Source organism: Vulpes vulpes, chromosome 7 (assembly GCF_048418805.1).
Source record: "Vulpes vulpes isolate BD-2025 chromosome 7, VulVul3, whole genome shotgun sequence".
Taxonomy (NCBI): domain Eukaryota; kingdom Metazoa; phylum Chordata; class Mammalia; order Carnivora; family Canidae; genus Vulpes; species Vulpes vulpes.
Window position 1 is genome coordinate 66,078,200 of NC_132786.1, and position 16,342 is coordinate 66,094,541.

A 16,342-nucleotide genomic window follows, 5' to 3' on the forward strand; every position below is an offset into this window, starting at 1 on the left:
AAGGAACCAGACCAGCATGCCCAGTCAGGTGGGAGGGATGGCCTCCAGCCAAAGAGCCACTAGGAGCCCTGCCAGGGGTTTCCTACCCCTCAGGAGCAGGCTGGCTGGCAGGGATGGGCATGGGCAAGAGCAGGCCTCGGGCACACCCAGTGTGGTGACCCTGCTGTCCCTCCCATGTCCCAGTCCCACAGAATAGACCAGGACCAGGGGCTGCACTACCAGTCAGCGGGTGGATGATGAGAGGGCGCTGGGTCATATGCACACCTAACACAGGGAGCAGTGAGCCACACAATGTAGGTCCCTAGCCAGTGACATCCTCTGTGCACAGTGGTAAGTGTGGGTCAGTGGCACCCAAGCACTGGAAAGCCATGAAATAGTTAAGAGATTTTATTCTAGTAGCTATAATTACAGTGCTTGTTTGTCGAAATGAAAACTGAAAACAAGTATACAAAACAGTTGATTACTAATCGTGTATTGAAAGCAGTAAGAGGTTCCACGACACCAAATAAACCAGTTCTGAGAACTTCCCCAAGATAAAGTTGAACAGCTCCAGCTTCTTCAGTGTTTATCAAAATACAAAAGAAAACAGTAGAGGTCGTTGTTTTGATGGCAAATCTGACCCTTGCAGGCTGAGGGAGTGAAAGCACATGTAGACCGGGGCTCCCGGGGCTCGGGGCTGAGGTGCTGGGATGACTGGCCTGCCCGCCCGCACTCCTGCTGGTGAGACCCCAGGCAGCCCAGAGGAAGCCAGAGTGCCCACACTGCCCCCAGGGAGGCCGGGGTCCCTCCGAGGGGTCCGTGAGCGGTGATGCAGCCCCCAGCCCATCTCCTGGGCAGCCGTGTAAGCACAAGTACAAGCACAAATGCTAGGGGATACAGGATGACCCGAGACAAGAGCGATCACAGGGACCCTATTGTGACCATGCAGAATGGACCGTGGCTGGTTCTGCCCTGTCTCACGTTCCCGACGGGAAATGGCCCACTGGTGGACTGGACTCTGGCTGCCACTGCAGAACCTACACTAGGCACATATCTCCCTTCTGTGTGTTCAAGTGTTCTCCTTTTCTTGTATTTGTAATGATTTTAAAAATGCACTGAGTTTGGGTTAAAAACCAACCACCAAAATGGATCTCAACATAGACCTAATGCCCAGAGGAGGTGTGCCAGGCTGGTCCCACACAGCGACTCCCGGAGGCCCCATGTGCCTAAATCCCTTCTCAGTATTGAACGGTGGGTTGATTCTCTTTGTACAATAAAAAAAGCTGAGTAATATTGCATAGGAGTACCAGAAACTGCCTCGTTGGGAACACAAAACTATTTACATTAAATAAAAACCCGGCTGCAGGCTGCGTCTGCACATTTACAGCATGGTGAAGCACACTGTGACCAACCATGGAGACAGCTTCTGGCACTCACACCACATGAGAGTAAAGCAGGGTGGAAGGAGGGAGTGAGGGGAGGGGGGCGCGGCTCACTTCTGGTTCCGGAGCTGATTGGACAGCCAGTCCAGTCCCTCATAGAGCCCATCCCCGCTGGTGGCACAGGTGGCCTGAATGTACCAGTTCCTGTGGCGCAGGGAGTGCAGCCCCAGCTTGTCCGTGATCTCAGCTGCATTCATGGCGTTCGGGAGGTCCTGGTGAGAGAGGCCCAGTGGCCTGGGGTCAGCAGATTGCAGGGACCAGCCCTCCTGCCCTGGGACCCCTGGCTGCCCCACCCCTGCCCCCATCCTGCAAGCCGTCCACTGGCACAGGGCACGGTCTGCTGGCAGCCAGGTCCCGCTTGTGCGCCTACCTGCTTGTTGGCAAACACCAGCAGGACGGCATCCCTGAGCTCATCCTCCGCCAGCATCCTCATGAGCTCCTCACGGGCCTCATTCACACGCTCCCGGTCATTGCTGTCAACCACAAAGATGAGACCTGCGGAGCCGCGGGCATTAGTACCAGCACCAAAGGCACCCCGACCTCTCCCTCGGGCCATAGCCCCTCTGCTCACCTTGTGTATTCTGGAAGTAGTGGCGCCACAGAGGCCGGATCTTGTCCTGGCCACCCACATCCCACACGGTGAAGCTGATGTTCTTGTACTCCACGGTCTCCACGTTGAAGCCTGTGGGAGCATGACCTGGGTGAGCCTCGCGAAGAGCTGCCCCCGCCGTCCCCCCACGCCCACTGCCCCCCCTCCTCACCTATGGTGGGAATGGTGGTCACGATCTCACCCAGCTTTAGTTTGTACAGGATGGTGGTCTTCCCTGCAGCATCCAGGCCCACCATGAGAATGCGCATTTCTTTTTTGCCAAAAAGGCCCTTGAAGAGGTTTGCGAAGATATTTCCCATGCTGTAGACTGGTGGGAGCAACACTGGCCAGAGAAACCTGTAGAGACAGGAGTCCTGGGTCTCTGTGCTGCTCAGGGCCAGCAGTGTAGGAACAGCTTGGGGCCCTCCCTCCAGCACCAGATGAGACCTGGTTCCCAAGCAGCAGACATGGAGTCCTGCCCTTACATGGGAGCTCTGGGGATCTCAGGGCAGGTATGACCGAAGCCAGAGGCTGCTGTCACCAGAAAATGATGCCCACATCTGTTCCACCTGCCCTGGGCGTGATATATAACACATGACACATGGAGGGGGAATGCTTTCAGTGAATGTGAGATGCTCCAGAGTATCGGCAAAGCGGCTGCAACAACCATCCCAGCGGTGACACAGGCCAGAGCCCACCTTCACTGACAAACTGAAGCTTTGCATTCACCCATAGGCAGGACCTGGGCCCTGGGACAGCACAACAGCCATGACATCCGAGGGGGAACCTGTCAGGCGGGCACTTTCACCCCAGGGTGGAAGTAGCCCCTAGGCCACATCAGGGACTATTTGCCCCAGGGTCCCCTCGTTGAGAGCAGAAACCTGGCCTGACCCCTCCACAGGGAGGTACTTTCATTCTAGTTTCCTTTCCTAACAGGGACTTGGGAGACAGTCACTTTCTCAAATGCAGGTTGCCCAGGCATCTAGGTTTTTAACACCTAGCAAAGCCATGTAGCAGGGTGTGGGGCAGCCTTCAGAAAAGAGCAATTGTCTGTGTGGACAGAATGTTAGTGTGTTCCAGGCAGGCAGGCAGATAGAGCAGTCCTGAGGTGGAAGGAGCCCAGCCATGCACAGCTGTCCCTAGGAGTGGTCAGGAGACCCCAGGCTTTGGAGCATGGAGAGGATGCAGGCCTGCCTCCATGTCACTTCTGATGACAGGCTCAGGTAGCATCACCAGGGCTCCACTATGTTCAGCCCTCATCACCAGTGAGCACTGGGTGAGAACATATACATTCCCACTCCCCCTAGTTTCAGCACCCAACATTCTGGCCGAATCACCACCAGAATGACTGTCAAACCTGCCTCATCATTCCTACAACCAGTCCATCAGCACTGGCCCCTAGGATCCAGGAGGCAATGACATTCCTGTTTTATGTGGTAGGTCTGATGCTGTGGTGGCTCCAGGCATGCCCAGTGGAGGCCTTCCAACAGGCTTGAGTACACTTTTTTCAGTTGTTAAAAAATTTTATAATTAAGTCCTCTCTACCCCCAATGTGGGGCCTGAACTTACAACACTGAGATCAAGAATTGCACGCTCTACTGACTGTGCCAGCTGGGCGCCTGGATTCAATGCATTTTTGACGTTTTTATTCTTTTGGTTGTGAACAGTATTTATTCACAAAATTATAATTTAAAATAATCTTTACTGCAACATTTCCTTTTTCCTCAGCCAATTTTCCTAACATATACTCTCTGGGGAACACACATGTTCATTCTCAGTTCACTGTTGAAATCACTAATGAAGAGGTACCCAACCCACAAAGACAAAAAGAAAAAGAGGGCGACAAGGCATTCTAGAAGCCATGGTGGGGTGGGTGGGCCTGACCTCATCATGTGTGTCCTCAGCTCTGCAGGGAAGGGACCTTCTTAGAGCAACTGAACCAGGGGCCCTGCTGCCCCCTGTATCCTTGGCAGGTGAGGTGCTGGACAGACAGGCACTCTACCCCACCGGCCTCCCAGCCAGGGCAGGACCTATGGCTGCTCGTTTCAGGAGGACCCAGAATAGCCATGGCCTAGCTCCCTTTAAAAACCTACCAATGGAAGAAAGGAAAAGAATTTGGGGGTGGGGGACGGAAGACTATTGAAAACAACCACGCAACCCACACCTAGCCCCAAGGCAACAAGGTGATGATCTGATGCAGAAAAAACAAGGACAGGGTGTTGGACACAGGGAAAGGCTCTTGGCAGACCTGACAGCCAAAGTGAAATACACACACACACACACACACACGATGGATAAAAAAGATTAGGAGCAATTTAAAAGGTCCACATTGACCTTGGTCATGGGAGTGTCTTTTTAGACACAACACCAGAGGCATGAACCATGAAAGAAACAACTGACATGGGGGACTTCATTAAAGCTACAAACTTCCACTCTGGGCAAGACCATGTCAAGAGAGTAAGACTGACCAGACTGAGAAAACATGTGCAACATCAAGGACTGTTGTCTAAGAAATACCCAAAAAGACCATTTAAAATTCAGTAACAAGCAAATTTTTTTCTTTTCTTTCTCTTTCCTTTCCTTTTTTAAAAAAATTTTTAAAGATTTTATTTATTTATTCATGAGAGACACACAGAGAGAGGCAGAGACACAGGCAGAGGGAGAAGCAGGCTCCCTACAGGGAGCCCTATGTGGGACTCCATCCTGAGTCTCCAGGATCACGCCCTGGGCTGAAGGCAGCGTTAAACTGCTGAACCACCGCGGCTGCCCAACAAGCAAATTTCAATTGCATTTCGGAACTATAAAATGGGAGACACCTGGGTGGCTGCATCAGTTGAGCTTTTAACTCCTGATTTTGGCTCAGGTCATGATCTCAGGGTCATGGGACTGAGCCCTTCACTGGGCTCCAGAATGGGCACGGGGCCTGCTTAAGATTCTCTCTCCCTCTACCCCTGCAGTTCCTCCTCCTCTTAAAAAAAGAAAAATCGTAAAATGGACCAAAGACCAAACACCTCCCCAAAGACATATAGATGGCAAATGCACACATGAAGAGACTCTCCACATAATACGTCATCAGAGAAATGCAAATCAGAGCTGCCCACTACACACCTATTAGAAAGGCCCAAACCCACGACCCGGTGACACCACCTGCCAGTGAGGATGTGGGGCCACGGGAACTCTAATGCCTCATTGGTGGTTTGTAGGACAGTACAGCCGCTCTGGAAGACAGTTCGGCGGCTTCTGGCAAAACCAAATGCTCTTCCGCTACAACCCAGCCATGGAGCTTCTAGGCACTGTCCCAAAGCAGATCCCCAAATCCCGACTCGGGGGCTTACAGCAGCTTTACCACAATCGCCACAACCGGGAATTGTGAATGCCTACAGACACCTTGGGCCGTCCACACAATGGACAGGACTCAGTGCTGAGAACAAACGGGCTTCTAAACCATAAGGAGCAGTGGGGGAACCTGAGGGGTGGGTTACTGGGTGAAAGCCGCCCATCCCAGCAGGCACGCACTCTGTGATTTCAAGTGTGGGCGTCCTGGAGAAGACGGGGCTGTGGACACAGGAGACAGGTCCCCTCTGTGGGCGCCTGGGGGCAGGGGGGAAGACTCGGGGAGCACTACAGAGCTTTGGGGCCGCGAAACCACCGTGTGACCCTGAGACATCCTCCCATATGTGTCCATGCCCACAGCAGGCACAGCACCAGGAGTGAACCTGGAAGACAGGGGTGTGGGCGGGCTCTGGGTGATGTAGCACCAGTGCGGGTCCATCAGCTGGAACCCATGCATCCTCTCTCTGGTGGGGACGCTAACCTGAGGGCGACTGCAAACAGGAGCTCTCTAATCCTTTCCCTCAATTCTACTGGAGCCAGAAACTGCTCCAAAGTCTTTGGGGCAGGGGGAGCAGAAATTCTTAAACAAAATAACATTTAACAGAAACTCCAAAAAACAAAGAGCACAGAAAATTTTGAGAAGTTAGTTCTTAAATGTTCCAGCTCAGGAAAACAGAAACCTCCAGACTGAGGGAGCCTGGGGTACAAACACTGAAACAGATCTACTCAGGACACCAGGGGTCAAAGCACATTATGGAAGGGACACAGCAGGGCTTTCAACCTCCAAGTCTATAATACCCAGCCACAGTAGCAATGCAGGGGAGGGGCAGAGCAAAGGTAAGGCCAGACATGCAAGCCTCCAAGTAGGTGGCTACAGGTGAGGGGAGCCCGGGGGGGCTCCTGCACAGGCTAGAGCAGGAAGGCAGAGTTCCAGAGAAGGGGAAAGCGCTATGCGCATGGCTAAAAACTGGGGCCTGGCAATCCTACTGATGACAGGTGCGATGACAGGTACACAAAAACACCCAGGGATGAAAAGGAACAATAAAGATAGCGTTTTAAGATTTCCTGTGGGAAAATGTAAGCCAGTCACCAGCTGGCTCAATCACAGTTCCATTACTGTTACTGCTGGGATCCAGGGGCTGAGGCCAGGGCCCAAAGCAGACAAACTAGGACTGTTTGCAGCACATTCATCTATAAACAGCCCTCAGAGCGGAGCCACGACAGGGGACTGGGGTCTACTTGTTTCAGCGTTACTGGATCTTGTTCTTACCAATCGACACAAGGTCCCAGGGGCCCCCACCTTGTCCCTGGCCTCCTCTGATGAGCTCTCAAGACCAATGTGGTCCCTGTCCTGCCCGAAGTCCTAGAGCCCCCCAGGGGGGCTGGGGATGAGCATAAAGTCTTGGGTTTACCATTTCCTGTTCTGCAAAAGGTCAAGACTTAGCACAGCATCTGCCACAGGAGACAGTTGACACGGACCGCCAGAGCCATCCTGTGGCCTCTCGGCACAGGTTCTAACATGCAGGACACCTGGCCCAGGTGCTATGTCACACCTTCTGCCACCAGAATCCCTTGAGCTCAAGTCCAAACCCGTCCTTCAGGTTTACGGTGATGATTCTCTGCATCAGGGAGCAATGAAAACATGGACTTTGTCACCAAAGCTCCCTCCTGGGAGGATGAGTGCCACCCCACAGCCCTGTAGGAATGAGTTTTTCCTCTGTTAGGACCAGGAAAAATGTAAAGCAAAGAAGGTGGTGGCCTTTGTTCTCGGATGCAAAGGTCTACTTGGCCACAGGCCAACGCCAACAACGGGGCCTCCCTGGGCAAGCCAGTCCAACGAGATAAAAACGCAGCTCCGTGAGTTTACAACTGTTCCACTCCGATAAATGAACACAACGTGACTGGTTTAGCTGCTGTGGAAAAGTGCAGCCTCGGCATCCCCTCCACAGGCCTGTGAGGTTTCAGGAGACACAAAGGAAGAAAGTCTGCTACCTTCCCTGAAACCGTCAGAGGTGATTACCAACAGAACCTGAACTGTTTGCAGTCGTTAGCCCAAAGAAACCAACAACCTGAGTTTGACTTGGAAAATGAAAACGCGACCCAGGGAGGCAAAGACTTGAGGGTTTGGGCTCCATTCTGTGCTGGGAATGGGGAGTTCAGATGGATGAATCCTGTACTCCAATGAAAAGGTGGGAGACACCTGAGCTTTTCTTCTTTCCACCTTTGTGAAAGTCAGGTTTATTGGGCCTGAGTTACACACTGTAAAATGTGCAACTCCGCAGTCCAGACTCTCACTTGATATCTAATGGAAAAGAAATTCACAAACCAAAGACTTTCCCTAGGAGCTGATATGCATTGGGGACCACTTTTTTTTGTGTGTGTGCCCAGGAGAGCATATTCCTATATATTTTATATATATATATATATATATATATATATATATATATATGTTCAATTTGTCAACATATAGTATAACACCCAGTGCTCATTTCGGCAAGTGCCCTCGCCCAGTGCCCGTCATCCAGTCACCCCAACCCCCCACCCACCTTCCTTTCCACTACCCCTTGTTCGTTTCCCAAACTTAGGTGTCTCTCATGTTTTGTCACCCTCACTGATAGTTTCACTCATTTTCTCTCCTTTTGGGGATCACTTTCTAAGGGTTTCCTGAACAAGCAAATTGTGTCTAGCAGCCACCTATGTGCAGAGACACTCAAAAGCCCAACTCACCCAACATGTAGAATTTGACTGTAAAAGGGGTTTGTTGGTGATATGATCACAATGTGCCACAAAGCAGCTTTTTGCCCACCAACTCAGGACCCCAGTCTCGGGTCATCATTCTGCCTGCAAGCCCAAAACTCCACTTAGTAGCGCAGGCTGCTTCGGCAGCTGAGCAGTACATGACACATCATCCCTATTTCATAGAATCAGTCTGTGCCAGTACTAGTGATGAGGTACGTCTCATACTCCTAACACAACTGTGACAAAAGACAGGGATCAACATGCTCACAGGGGCGAGTATTCAGCCTGGCACTCAGTGGATGCAATTAAACTGTAATCTTTTCTCCCACCCAGTGTTATGTACATAACGGACACATCACTGAACGAGTCTCAGGTATGCAACACAATGACTCTGTGGGTAGGTATATACTGCAAAAAGATCATCACAAAAAGTCTAGTCAACATCCTTCATGTCCCAAAGTTACATATTATTTTCTTATGAGGAGAACTTCCGATTCTCCTCCTTAGGAATGTCTCTATTATAAAATCCAGTCCTGTGAACTAGTCACTGTAGTTCCTGATGTCCCAGGACAGACTTAGACTGTTAAGCCTGCACCTCTGGACCACAGTCACCCAGCCTCCCACTCCTAGCAGGAACTTCCAGCAGGAAGGGACAAGGCACCCAAGCAGAGACTATCCCTCTGCTCTGCACCCTTAGGCCAGCTGTCTACTCGCCCTCACTCTGTGCTCTGCCTCTGAGAGCTGAAGAAGGAGCTGGCAGATCTGACTCAAAGGGCACAGCCAGGGAAATGCAATTTGCTTGCCCTTTGCCTGCTTTAGATTCAGAGTTAAGGGACGCCTAGGTGGCTCAGCGGTTGGGCAAATACGTTCGGCTCAGGGGGTGATCCTGGAGACCCAGGATTGAGTCCCACATTGGGCTCCTTGCACAGAGCCTGCTTCTCCCTCTGCCTGTGTCTCTGTCCCTCTGTCTCTCATGAATAAATAAATAAAATCTTAAAAAAAAAAAAAGATTCAGGGGATCCCTGCGTGGCGCAGCGGTTTGGCGCCTGCCTTTGGCCCAGGGTGTGATCCTGGAGACCCGGGATCGAATCCCACATCGGGCTCCCGGTGCATGGAGCCTGCTTCTCTCTCTACCTGTGTCTCTGCCTCTCTCTCTCTCTCTCTCTCTCTGTGACTATCATAAATAAATAATTAAAAAAAAATGCCACGCTAAAAAAAAAAATTAAAAAAAAAAAAGATTCAGAGTTAAATGCAACAGCTAGAAATGAATTTCGTTATCAGTGTAGCTCCTCTACAGTAACACACATGCCCAAGAATCACTGTCCACTGTCAAAGGGAACAGACCACATGGGGACTGCTGGACTGTAACTCACCCCTCGCCACCAGCTACAAAGACCAAAGCTCCTAACTGAACAACAGATTTAAGGTCTATAGTTCCTCTCACTAAGAGTCTTCAAGTTTTACTATTTTTTAACCTATCCTCAAAACACCTCACCGAAATGAATGGATGGGAACAAATAAGCAGACAAGCTAGCACAGTGTGAACAATATGCACAGGAGACCACTCAACAAAGGTCAGTCGGCCCCCGAATCGACTCATCTGAGACAAGACACACACACTGCGGCCTTGCCAGGATGCTGCGTCAGGAGCCTCTCTCAGCTCTGTGCATTCGCCCTGCTGGCAGATGCTGACTGACTGTTCCAACACCATTTCCTCACGCCTGACTTGTCCCTGGGGTGGGGCAGCAGCGATGGGTTGCCTTCCAGGTCCTCCTGCAGGGCTGGTGGTGGGGACCCCTGGCCCTCACTCTACTCTGACTTACAGGTTAAGGGCACAAATACTTTCCTTCTGACCCTAAATGCAGTAAAGTCTGAAGGACCTGTTACTGAAAAAGAAACCCCAAAGATTAAAAAAGCAAATTTGCATCAACCACAACAAATTAAGCTGCAAATTGAGGAATTCAAGTAATTTGTGACAAGGCAGAGCAGCATCTGAAAAACCACCCATCACCCCAAGAAGCATCCTGGCACTGACCCTTACCAATCTGCAGGGGGTTAGTTACTGGTCCTTCTCAAGCCAGCTGGAACTGTAGCTCAATCCCCCACAGTGGCAACCAGAGGACCAGCAGTCTGGGATGGGTCAGGAAACCTCAGACCTCATTCCAGGGACACTCCAGTGCCTTCTCCATGAGGTGCTCACTCAACCTGGGACCTTACCTTGATAGGAAATGGTCCTTTCTACGCTGCCTTCTGGGTGTATCCTCACCACACTCACGAAAGGAGCAACTGCACAAGAGCAGCACCGGGCGCAGAGCTTCAACAACACGCAGCAAACACAAGTGGCAGACCAGGGAACGGGAGTGGAAGAGTGCCAGCATACGCCCTCTGACCCCACCTCCACCGCGAGCAAGTTCTCAGAGGAGTCTTTCATGGTGGGGTCCCCATCCACGTGCTGAGGCTGCTGCACCTTTACTGTGCCTCTTCAGAGGGGTCACCAAAGCCCACCACACAGGCCCTGAGATTCCCCCCCCCCATACCCTTCTGGGAACCACCTAGGACAAGGAGGCCCCTGAGGCTCTCTCAGCACAGAGGCATGGGGGGCAGATTAAGCTAATCTTTAACCATTGGCTTCTGTCTTCCAGGGACCATTATTGAAAATAAAATAAACGAGCAGCCCCATCTCTTTTCTGTAGGACGGCCTTCCTGAGGACATAGAAAAGCCAAGTGCAGCAGAGGTTCAGCACCTCTGTGGGATCCCCTAGTATATCTGCCCTCTGCCAGTGGTCTTCTCAGGCTCAGGGCCCCTCTACCATGCTGGTCCTGTTCTGGAGGCCACCATCCTTATGGGGACTTCTCATGTCTGGCCATCTCTCCATGGCCTCTTCCTGCTCTGGCCACACTTGCAACCACAGACAGCCCTGGTGCCCATACCATCCTCTGCTTGAAGCCCCTCAGATGAACAGGAGGTCCCATCAGGTCAGCATCCTGCACATTCACATTCTGGTACCACCGCCTCCAGGGACCCCCCCCCCTCTCCTGCAGACTCCTTTCCCACAGATCTCCCAGCAAGACTGAACCCCAAACATAACCTAGCAACCTCCTCCTAGGTCCTTGGGTCCAAACCCCAGAGATACCCACCACCTCTCTTTGTGCCCCTCATCCCCCATCTGCCTGCTTCACCAGCAACTGCCCTCACCCCTCCCTCTGAAAGGCACCAGTACCTGCCCATGAACTGGCCCTGGCCCCCTCATCTCCCCTCTGGCATCCCAATAGCCTGTGGCTTCCACCCCACCAGCAAGGGGTCTGCTGGTCAGAGTCAAATGCCTGCATACTACCTGTCATGCTAGGGTGCTCACAAGGGTCACGGCTGACACCATGGAGTTTCATGTGCCACACCATCATCTCAAGAGGAAGCTGGCAGCCAGCACAACCAGCACACACCCTGGACTGCAAAAAACCGGTCATGTTGCTCCACCTATCACCAAATGGGGAAATAAAGGGCAGTGACCCATTATCAAACATGTGCTTCCAGACTAGGAACGACCACACTACAAATTCTGCCAAACCACCTGCCAGAGACTGCTGCAAATGCACACCACTGCAGCACATGTCAGGGCCTCAGATCTGAGGACACGGTGGCTCTGTCGACAAAGCAGTTAAGTTTCTCCTGGAAACAGAAAGAAACTCTGTAATAAAGTTCTACAAAGAACAAAATACAATCTTCCTTGATTTGCAAGGTAGTCGCATTTATGGAAAATTCAGAACATCTATTAAAACCACACACACACACACACACACACACACGTGTTGCTTCTGTACACAAAACACAGATACGAGGTCACACAGAACGCATTCTTCCCAGTCCCACAAACTCCAGGGTGCTGGGACCACTGGCTTGCAGTAGGCTTCCCCGCCCTCCTCACCCAAACTGCTCCTGGCAGGTGTCCAAACCCACCAGGTGCACTCCTGCCAAAGGGCCTCAGCACTGAGGGCTCCCCCAGCAGGGAGAAGCTTTTTGTTTCTCCCACACATCCACAGGACCCCTTCTAACCCTCTGTCCTCACACCCCTCTCCAACATCGCACATCCATCCACCCTGTCTCATGCTCGACCAGTGGGGCTTCCTCCACTGCTCACCCATAAGATCAACTGTCAGGGAGCAGAGGAAAAACCATAAAGCCACACCTATCAGGACCCAGAAGGATTAAAACGTAGAAAGACTAATCACACATCTATAAATATGCTTTTCCTAAAAAAAACAAACAAACAAACAAAAAAAAAAAACGAGTTTGTCAGGAAAAACCCATCAGGTCAACCATGAGTTTCATGCTGGGGCAGTCTGACAATCCTCTGACATTCCAGGGAGGCAATCAGGGCTGTAGAGACATGGCAAGCGTGTGCATCTCGGCAAGGGCCCATACCATGGGACCTCAGGTACTAAATATGTTTTCTTCACTCTCCTCAAGAATTGGCAAAACCTTCCATCACTTTGACAGAGAGAAACACTAAAAGCTATTATTATTTTCAACGAAGTTTCACCACCCATACCAACAGAACATAGGGTATTTTTTAACATGAATTAATAGTTTCAATTAATCAGGAATCCCATGCTCACCTACAGATAGGAAAATTCACAGGAAAACACACTGTTGGCAGCAATTTTTAAGACAGCCTCTGTTTTGAATCCTGTGATCAAAACGCTGGCAATTTAAGTCTCTCTTCATTGCTACCCCTCATGAATGAGACTACACAGAATCTTGAAACTGCTTTCTTGGCCACCTGCACCTAGGTCAAACTGATGCGATACTGAAGAACGTCACGTTAAAAGGTAACAGAGCTAACCACCAAGTTTTCTGTTTGGCTTCCTTATACTGCACCACACAAATGATTTCACACGTACTACAAACCAAAAGACATGAGATGTTTAACATTTGACTTGTCTTTTAAAATCCCTTCTAGTTCGCTAGCATCCCTATGAGAAGCAAATTTATTAAAATGTATGTGGATCCTAAGTGGGCCTCCCTTTAATTTATGCTGTACACTAAAGGTCACCTCTGCAGCCTCAGAGATACATAGAAACATTTGTGTCCTAAACAGTATCACCCCCATGCTTGTAAAATCTCAGCCCACCTTCTGCTTCTGTGCTTTTTGTTTCTTCTCTTCTTTAGTCAGGGCTGGAGAGGAGCCCCCTCTGCCCTATCTTCTGTGGACAGGCTGCTGAGCTCTCCTGGCCAGGGTGTGCAGAGACCAGGACACGAGGGGCTATAGGGACGTTTGCCACTGCTCCCGACTCACACAAGGAAGTTGGGGAGGCAGGCCTGCAGGGGATGGCCTATGATGCTCCTAAGGACACAAAGCTCTGAGGCTGTTTTCGTGAACCTTGTCACATTTCTTTTAGCTCGTCAGGCCAACCCATCCAAGAGCATGCACCATCTCCCAGGACAGTGACAAACTGTATAGTAGGTACACTACACCTACGCTTTAGAGTTCCTAGTAATCACCAGAATATGCACCTAGGACGACGTAAATCAGCTGAGGGTCACTTGCGTGACCTGGAATCCCCCTCAGCCTCCTCCCCATCCGTCCACCACCCCCAATACTCTGGACTCACATGCTCACTATCCCACTCTTCCTCTTTCTCATGCGTGCCCTAAGCTATTCTTTCCCGGCCACATAGCAAGTCACTCAATCCACTACTGGGTCAAGACCAAATACTGGCCATGCCAACAAGGAGATGGGAGTACAGGACCTAAGCTCTTACCTAACTTCAGGAAGCCAAGGAAGAAAGAGAGCAGACTGAAATTCACACACCAAGACACCCTCTTGAAGAACTGGAAGGATGGAGTGCAGCTTCTCACAGCAGGTGAGCACACTTGCTATGGACCTGCACAGGCTCATCCCTCTGGCCACCTGACTGGAGACCACACCCAGCAATACTGAAACAAGCAGAGAAGCCCAAGGGTGCCTTCCTGGACTTCCGAGCCTGTCCAGTCTGGGGAGACACAGCTCAGCAGGTCTGAATGTCCTCTTTGTGGAGCACACAAAGCTAACAGTTCGACCACGTGGGAGAAACCAGAACTGTGAGGGGCACACCACCAATTTCTGCTTTTGGGGGCAATCAGACAGCACATGAATCAGCCATTCTCCAAACCCACTACCTCAAGTCCTTTGAAGTAGCAAATCTGGACACCTGTCTCTGAAGGCAGCCTCCTAGGAAGCAGAGGCTCCATAATGCCCCAGTGATGTGGATTATTTCCAGCAAGGCATTCCTGAAAACAGGGACAACTCTGCAGAAGCACATCTACGTTCAGCCCATTAACAAGACCAAATCCTTACGGGAGGAGGACAAGACGCTCTAACAAAATGGCTAGATTGGTGATTAACACACACTCAACTCCCTCTAATTCTGGAGCCAGCTGGTGAGAGCATATGCATTTCCAGCTTGTGCAGTTAGGGTACTCCGTGCTTGCCGACACTCCAAGCGATATCGGCAGCCCCGCAGTGGGTCCCCCATATAATACACTGGGAGAGGTCTGTCTCACCACAGCTACAACACAGCCTGGCGTCCTTCACACAGACACACAAAGCCAGAAATGCAGAACCAGCCATGCAAACAGCAGACAGAAAAACGTGCTGACCACTCACTTGCTAGTTCTGAAACAAGAACTACAGCCGACCACTGGAACACCAGCAGCAGGCCCAAGGCACAGCACTAACAGTGACTTCCGGGACCACCCCAAAGCTCTGCGTTCCCTCCTCCTGTCAACGACTTCTTGTGCAATTCTGCTTGACGTTTGAGGAAATGGGAGGGTGCCACGAGCTCAGAGGGCAGTCGGAGCTAAGCACTCTACACTAACCAGCAAGCCTTGTTAACCCCTGGCTCAGCACCACCCGCACCATGCAACAAGTGAGCGCTAGGGCGCAGGGCCTTCCCATCTCTGCCCACCGCGGGCGGCCGGGAAGCAAGGCCCGTGTCCTGGCCCCACCACCGGCGCCTCCTGGGGCCGCAGAGGCTACCCTCGGACCCCAGGACCCCTCCCCAGGGCACCGGTACGGGAAGGCTGCCCCGTCCCACCCCCATCCTCCGAGCCCACAGGAACGGGGCTCAAACCCTGGCCCTCGCATGACCTTGGCAGCGTCCCGGACCCCGGGCTTCGGTTTCCTGGTCCTCGAGACCCCGAGGCGGGAGGCCTCGCAGGCGGAGCAGGAAGCAGAGCTTCCTGGGGAGCCCGTGGCCCGGGCCGGACTTCCGGGCGTCCACCCCGGCGGCTCTACGGGGCGCGAGGCCGCGGCGGGGCGCTGGGGCAGCCGACCCTCGCCCGGGGCTCCGCCGCCGCCGCGGTCCCCTCTCACGGCCGGCTCTCGGCTCCTAGCCCCCGCCCCGGCCCCGACCCCCCACCCTAGCCTCGACGCCAGGCCCGCTCTTGGCACCCTTCCCCCCAGCCCCGGCCTCGACCCGGCCTCAACTTGACCCCAGCCCAGCCTCGACCCCCGGCCCAGTCCTCGACCCCCGCACTGCCTCGTTCCTCATCCCAGCCTCGACCTCGGACTCGACTCGAGCCCGCCCCCGTCTCCATCCCCGGCCCGGCCCAGCCCGCCGCGCCCGCCCCGCCTCGGCCCTCGGCCCCGGCCCCCGCCCCCGGCCCCCGGCCCCCGGTCCCGGCCCCGGCCTCGGGCCTCGCCACCCCGGCCTCACCCCGGCCCCCGCCCCGCCCGGCCTCACATGGCCCTCACCGCCCGCCGCCACGGCGGTGGGCAGGGCCTCGCGGGGCCGGGACCGCCCCCGCCACCCAGCCCCGGCCTCGACCCCGGCCCCGGCCCGCCGCCTCACCCTCGGCGGCCGCGGCGAGGCTACTGCTCCGAGCCAGGCGTTGGTTTCGCTCCCACAAGATGGCGGCTCTGACGGCGGCCACGTCAGTGCCTCCTGCCGCGGGGGACGCTGGGGGACGGGGCGGGCCCGCCTGCGGCTCCGCCCACTCCCCGCCGCAGCGCGCACGCGCAGACTCTGGGCAGGAGCGGGCGCGCGGGGACGAGGACTCACCGCGCGGGCGTACTTGCTTTCCCTGGCCCGGGGCGGAGTCAGCCTGCCCGGGCCCCGCTTTTTGCCGACCCCGGGTGTCTCAAACCCACCTACTGGTGTAGATGAAGGGCCGAGGTGGGGAAGGGCCCTGCGGCCGCGGTGCACGAAAGGGCGCCTGTGCCCTCCCTAACCGAGCAGGTCCCGGTGGACCAGCGGCCCGGTGTGGGAATCGCGGCCGCAG

General features: G+C 53.4%; 1 protein-coding gene across 1 annotated transcript; it reads right to left on the reverse strand.

The window, feature by feature from the left end:
* Positions 1 to 372: 372 nt before the first annotated feature.
* Positions 373 to 16,061, reverse strand: ARF1 (ARF GTPase 1). The gene is made up of 5 exons (XM_072763986.1): positions 15,913 to 16,061; positions 2,183 to 2,367; positions 1,993 to 2,103; positions 1,792 to 1,916; positions 373 to 1,633 (listed from the first exon to the last, which is right to left on the reverse strand). Exons 2-5 carry the CDS (start codon positions 2,328 to 2,330, stop codon positions 1,472 to 1,474), a joined length of 546 nt encoding a protein of 181 aa, XP_072620087.1. The 5' UTR covers positions 2,331 to 2,367; positions 15,913 to 16,061; the 3' UTR covers positions 373 to 1,471.
* Positions 16,062 to 16,342: the final 281 nt, after the last annotated feature.

Bases quoted from the DNA above. Each gene is read 5' to 3' on its own strand.
- ARF1 (XM_072763986.1), bottom strand. From the start codon at position 2,330: ATGGGAAATATCTTCGCAAACCTCTTCAAGGGCCTTTTTGGCAAAAAA. The intron at 1,917-1,992 runs GTGAGCAGAGGG...GCGGCTCCGCAG, and splicing joins CTACTTCCAGAATACACAAG to GTCTCATCTTTGTGGTTGAC. The intron at 1,634-1,791 runs GTAGGCGCACAA...CTCTCTCACCAG, and splicing joins TGGTGTTTGCCAACAAGCAG to GACCTCCCGAACGCCATGAA.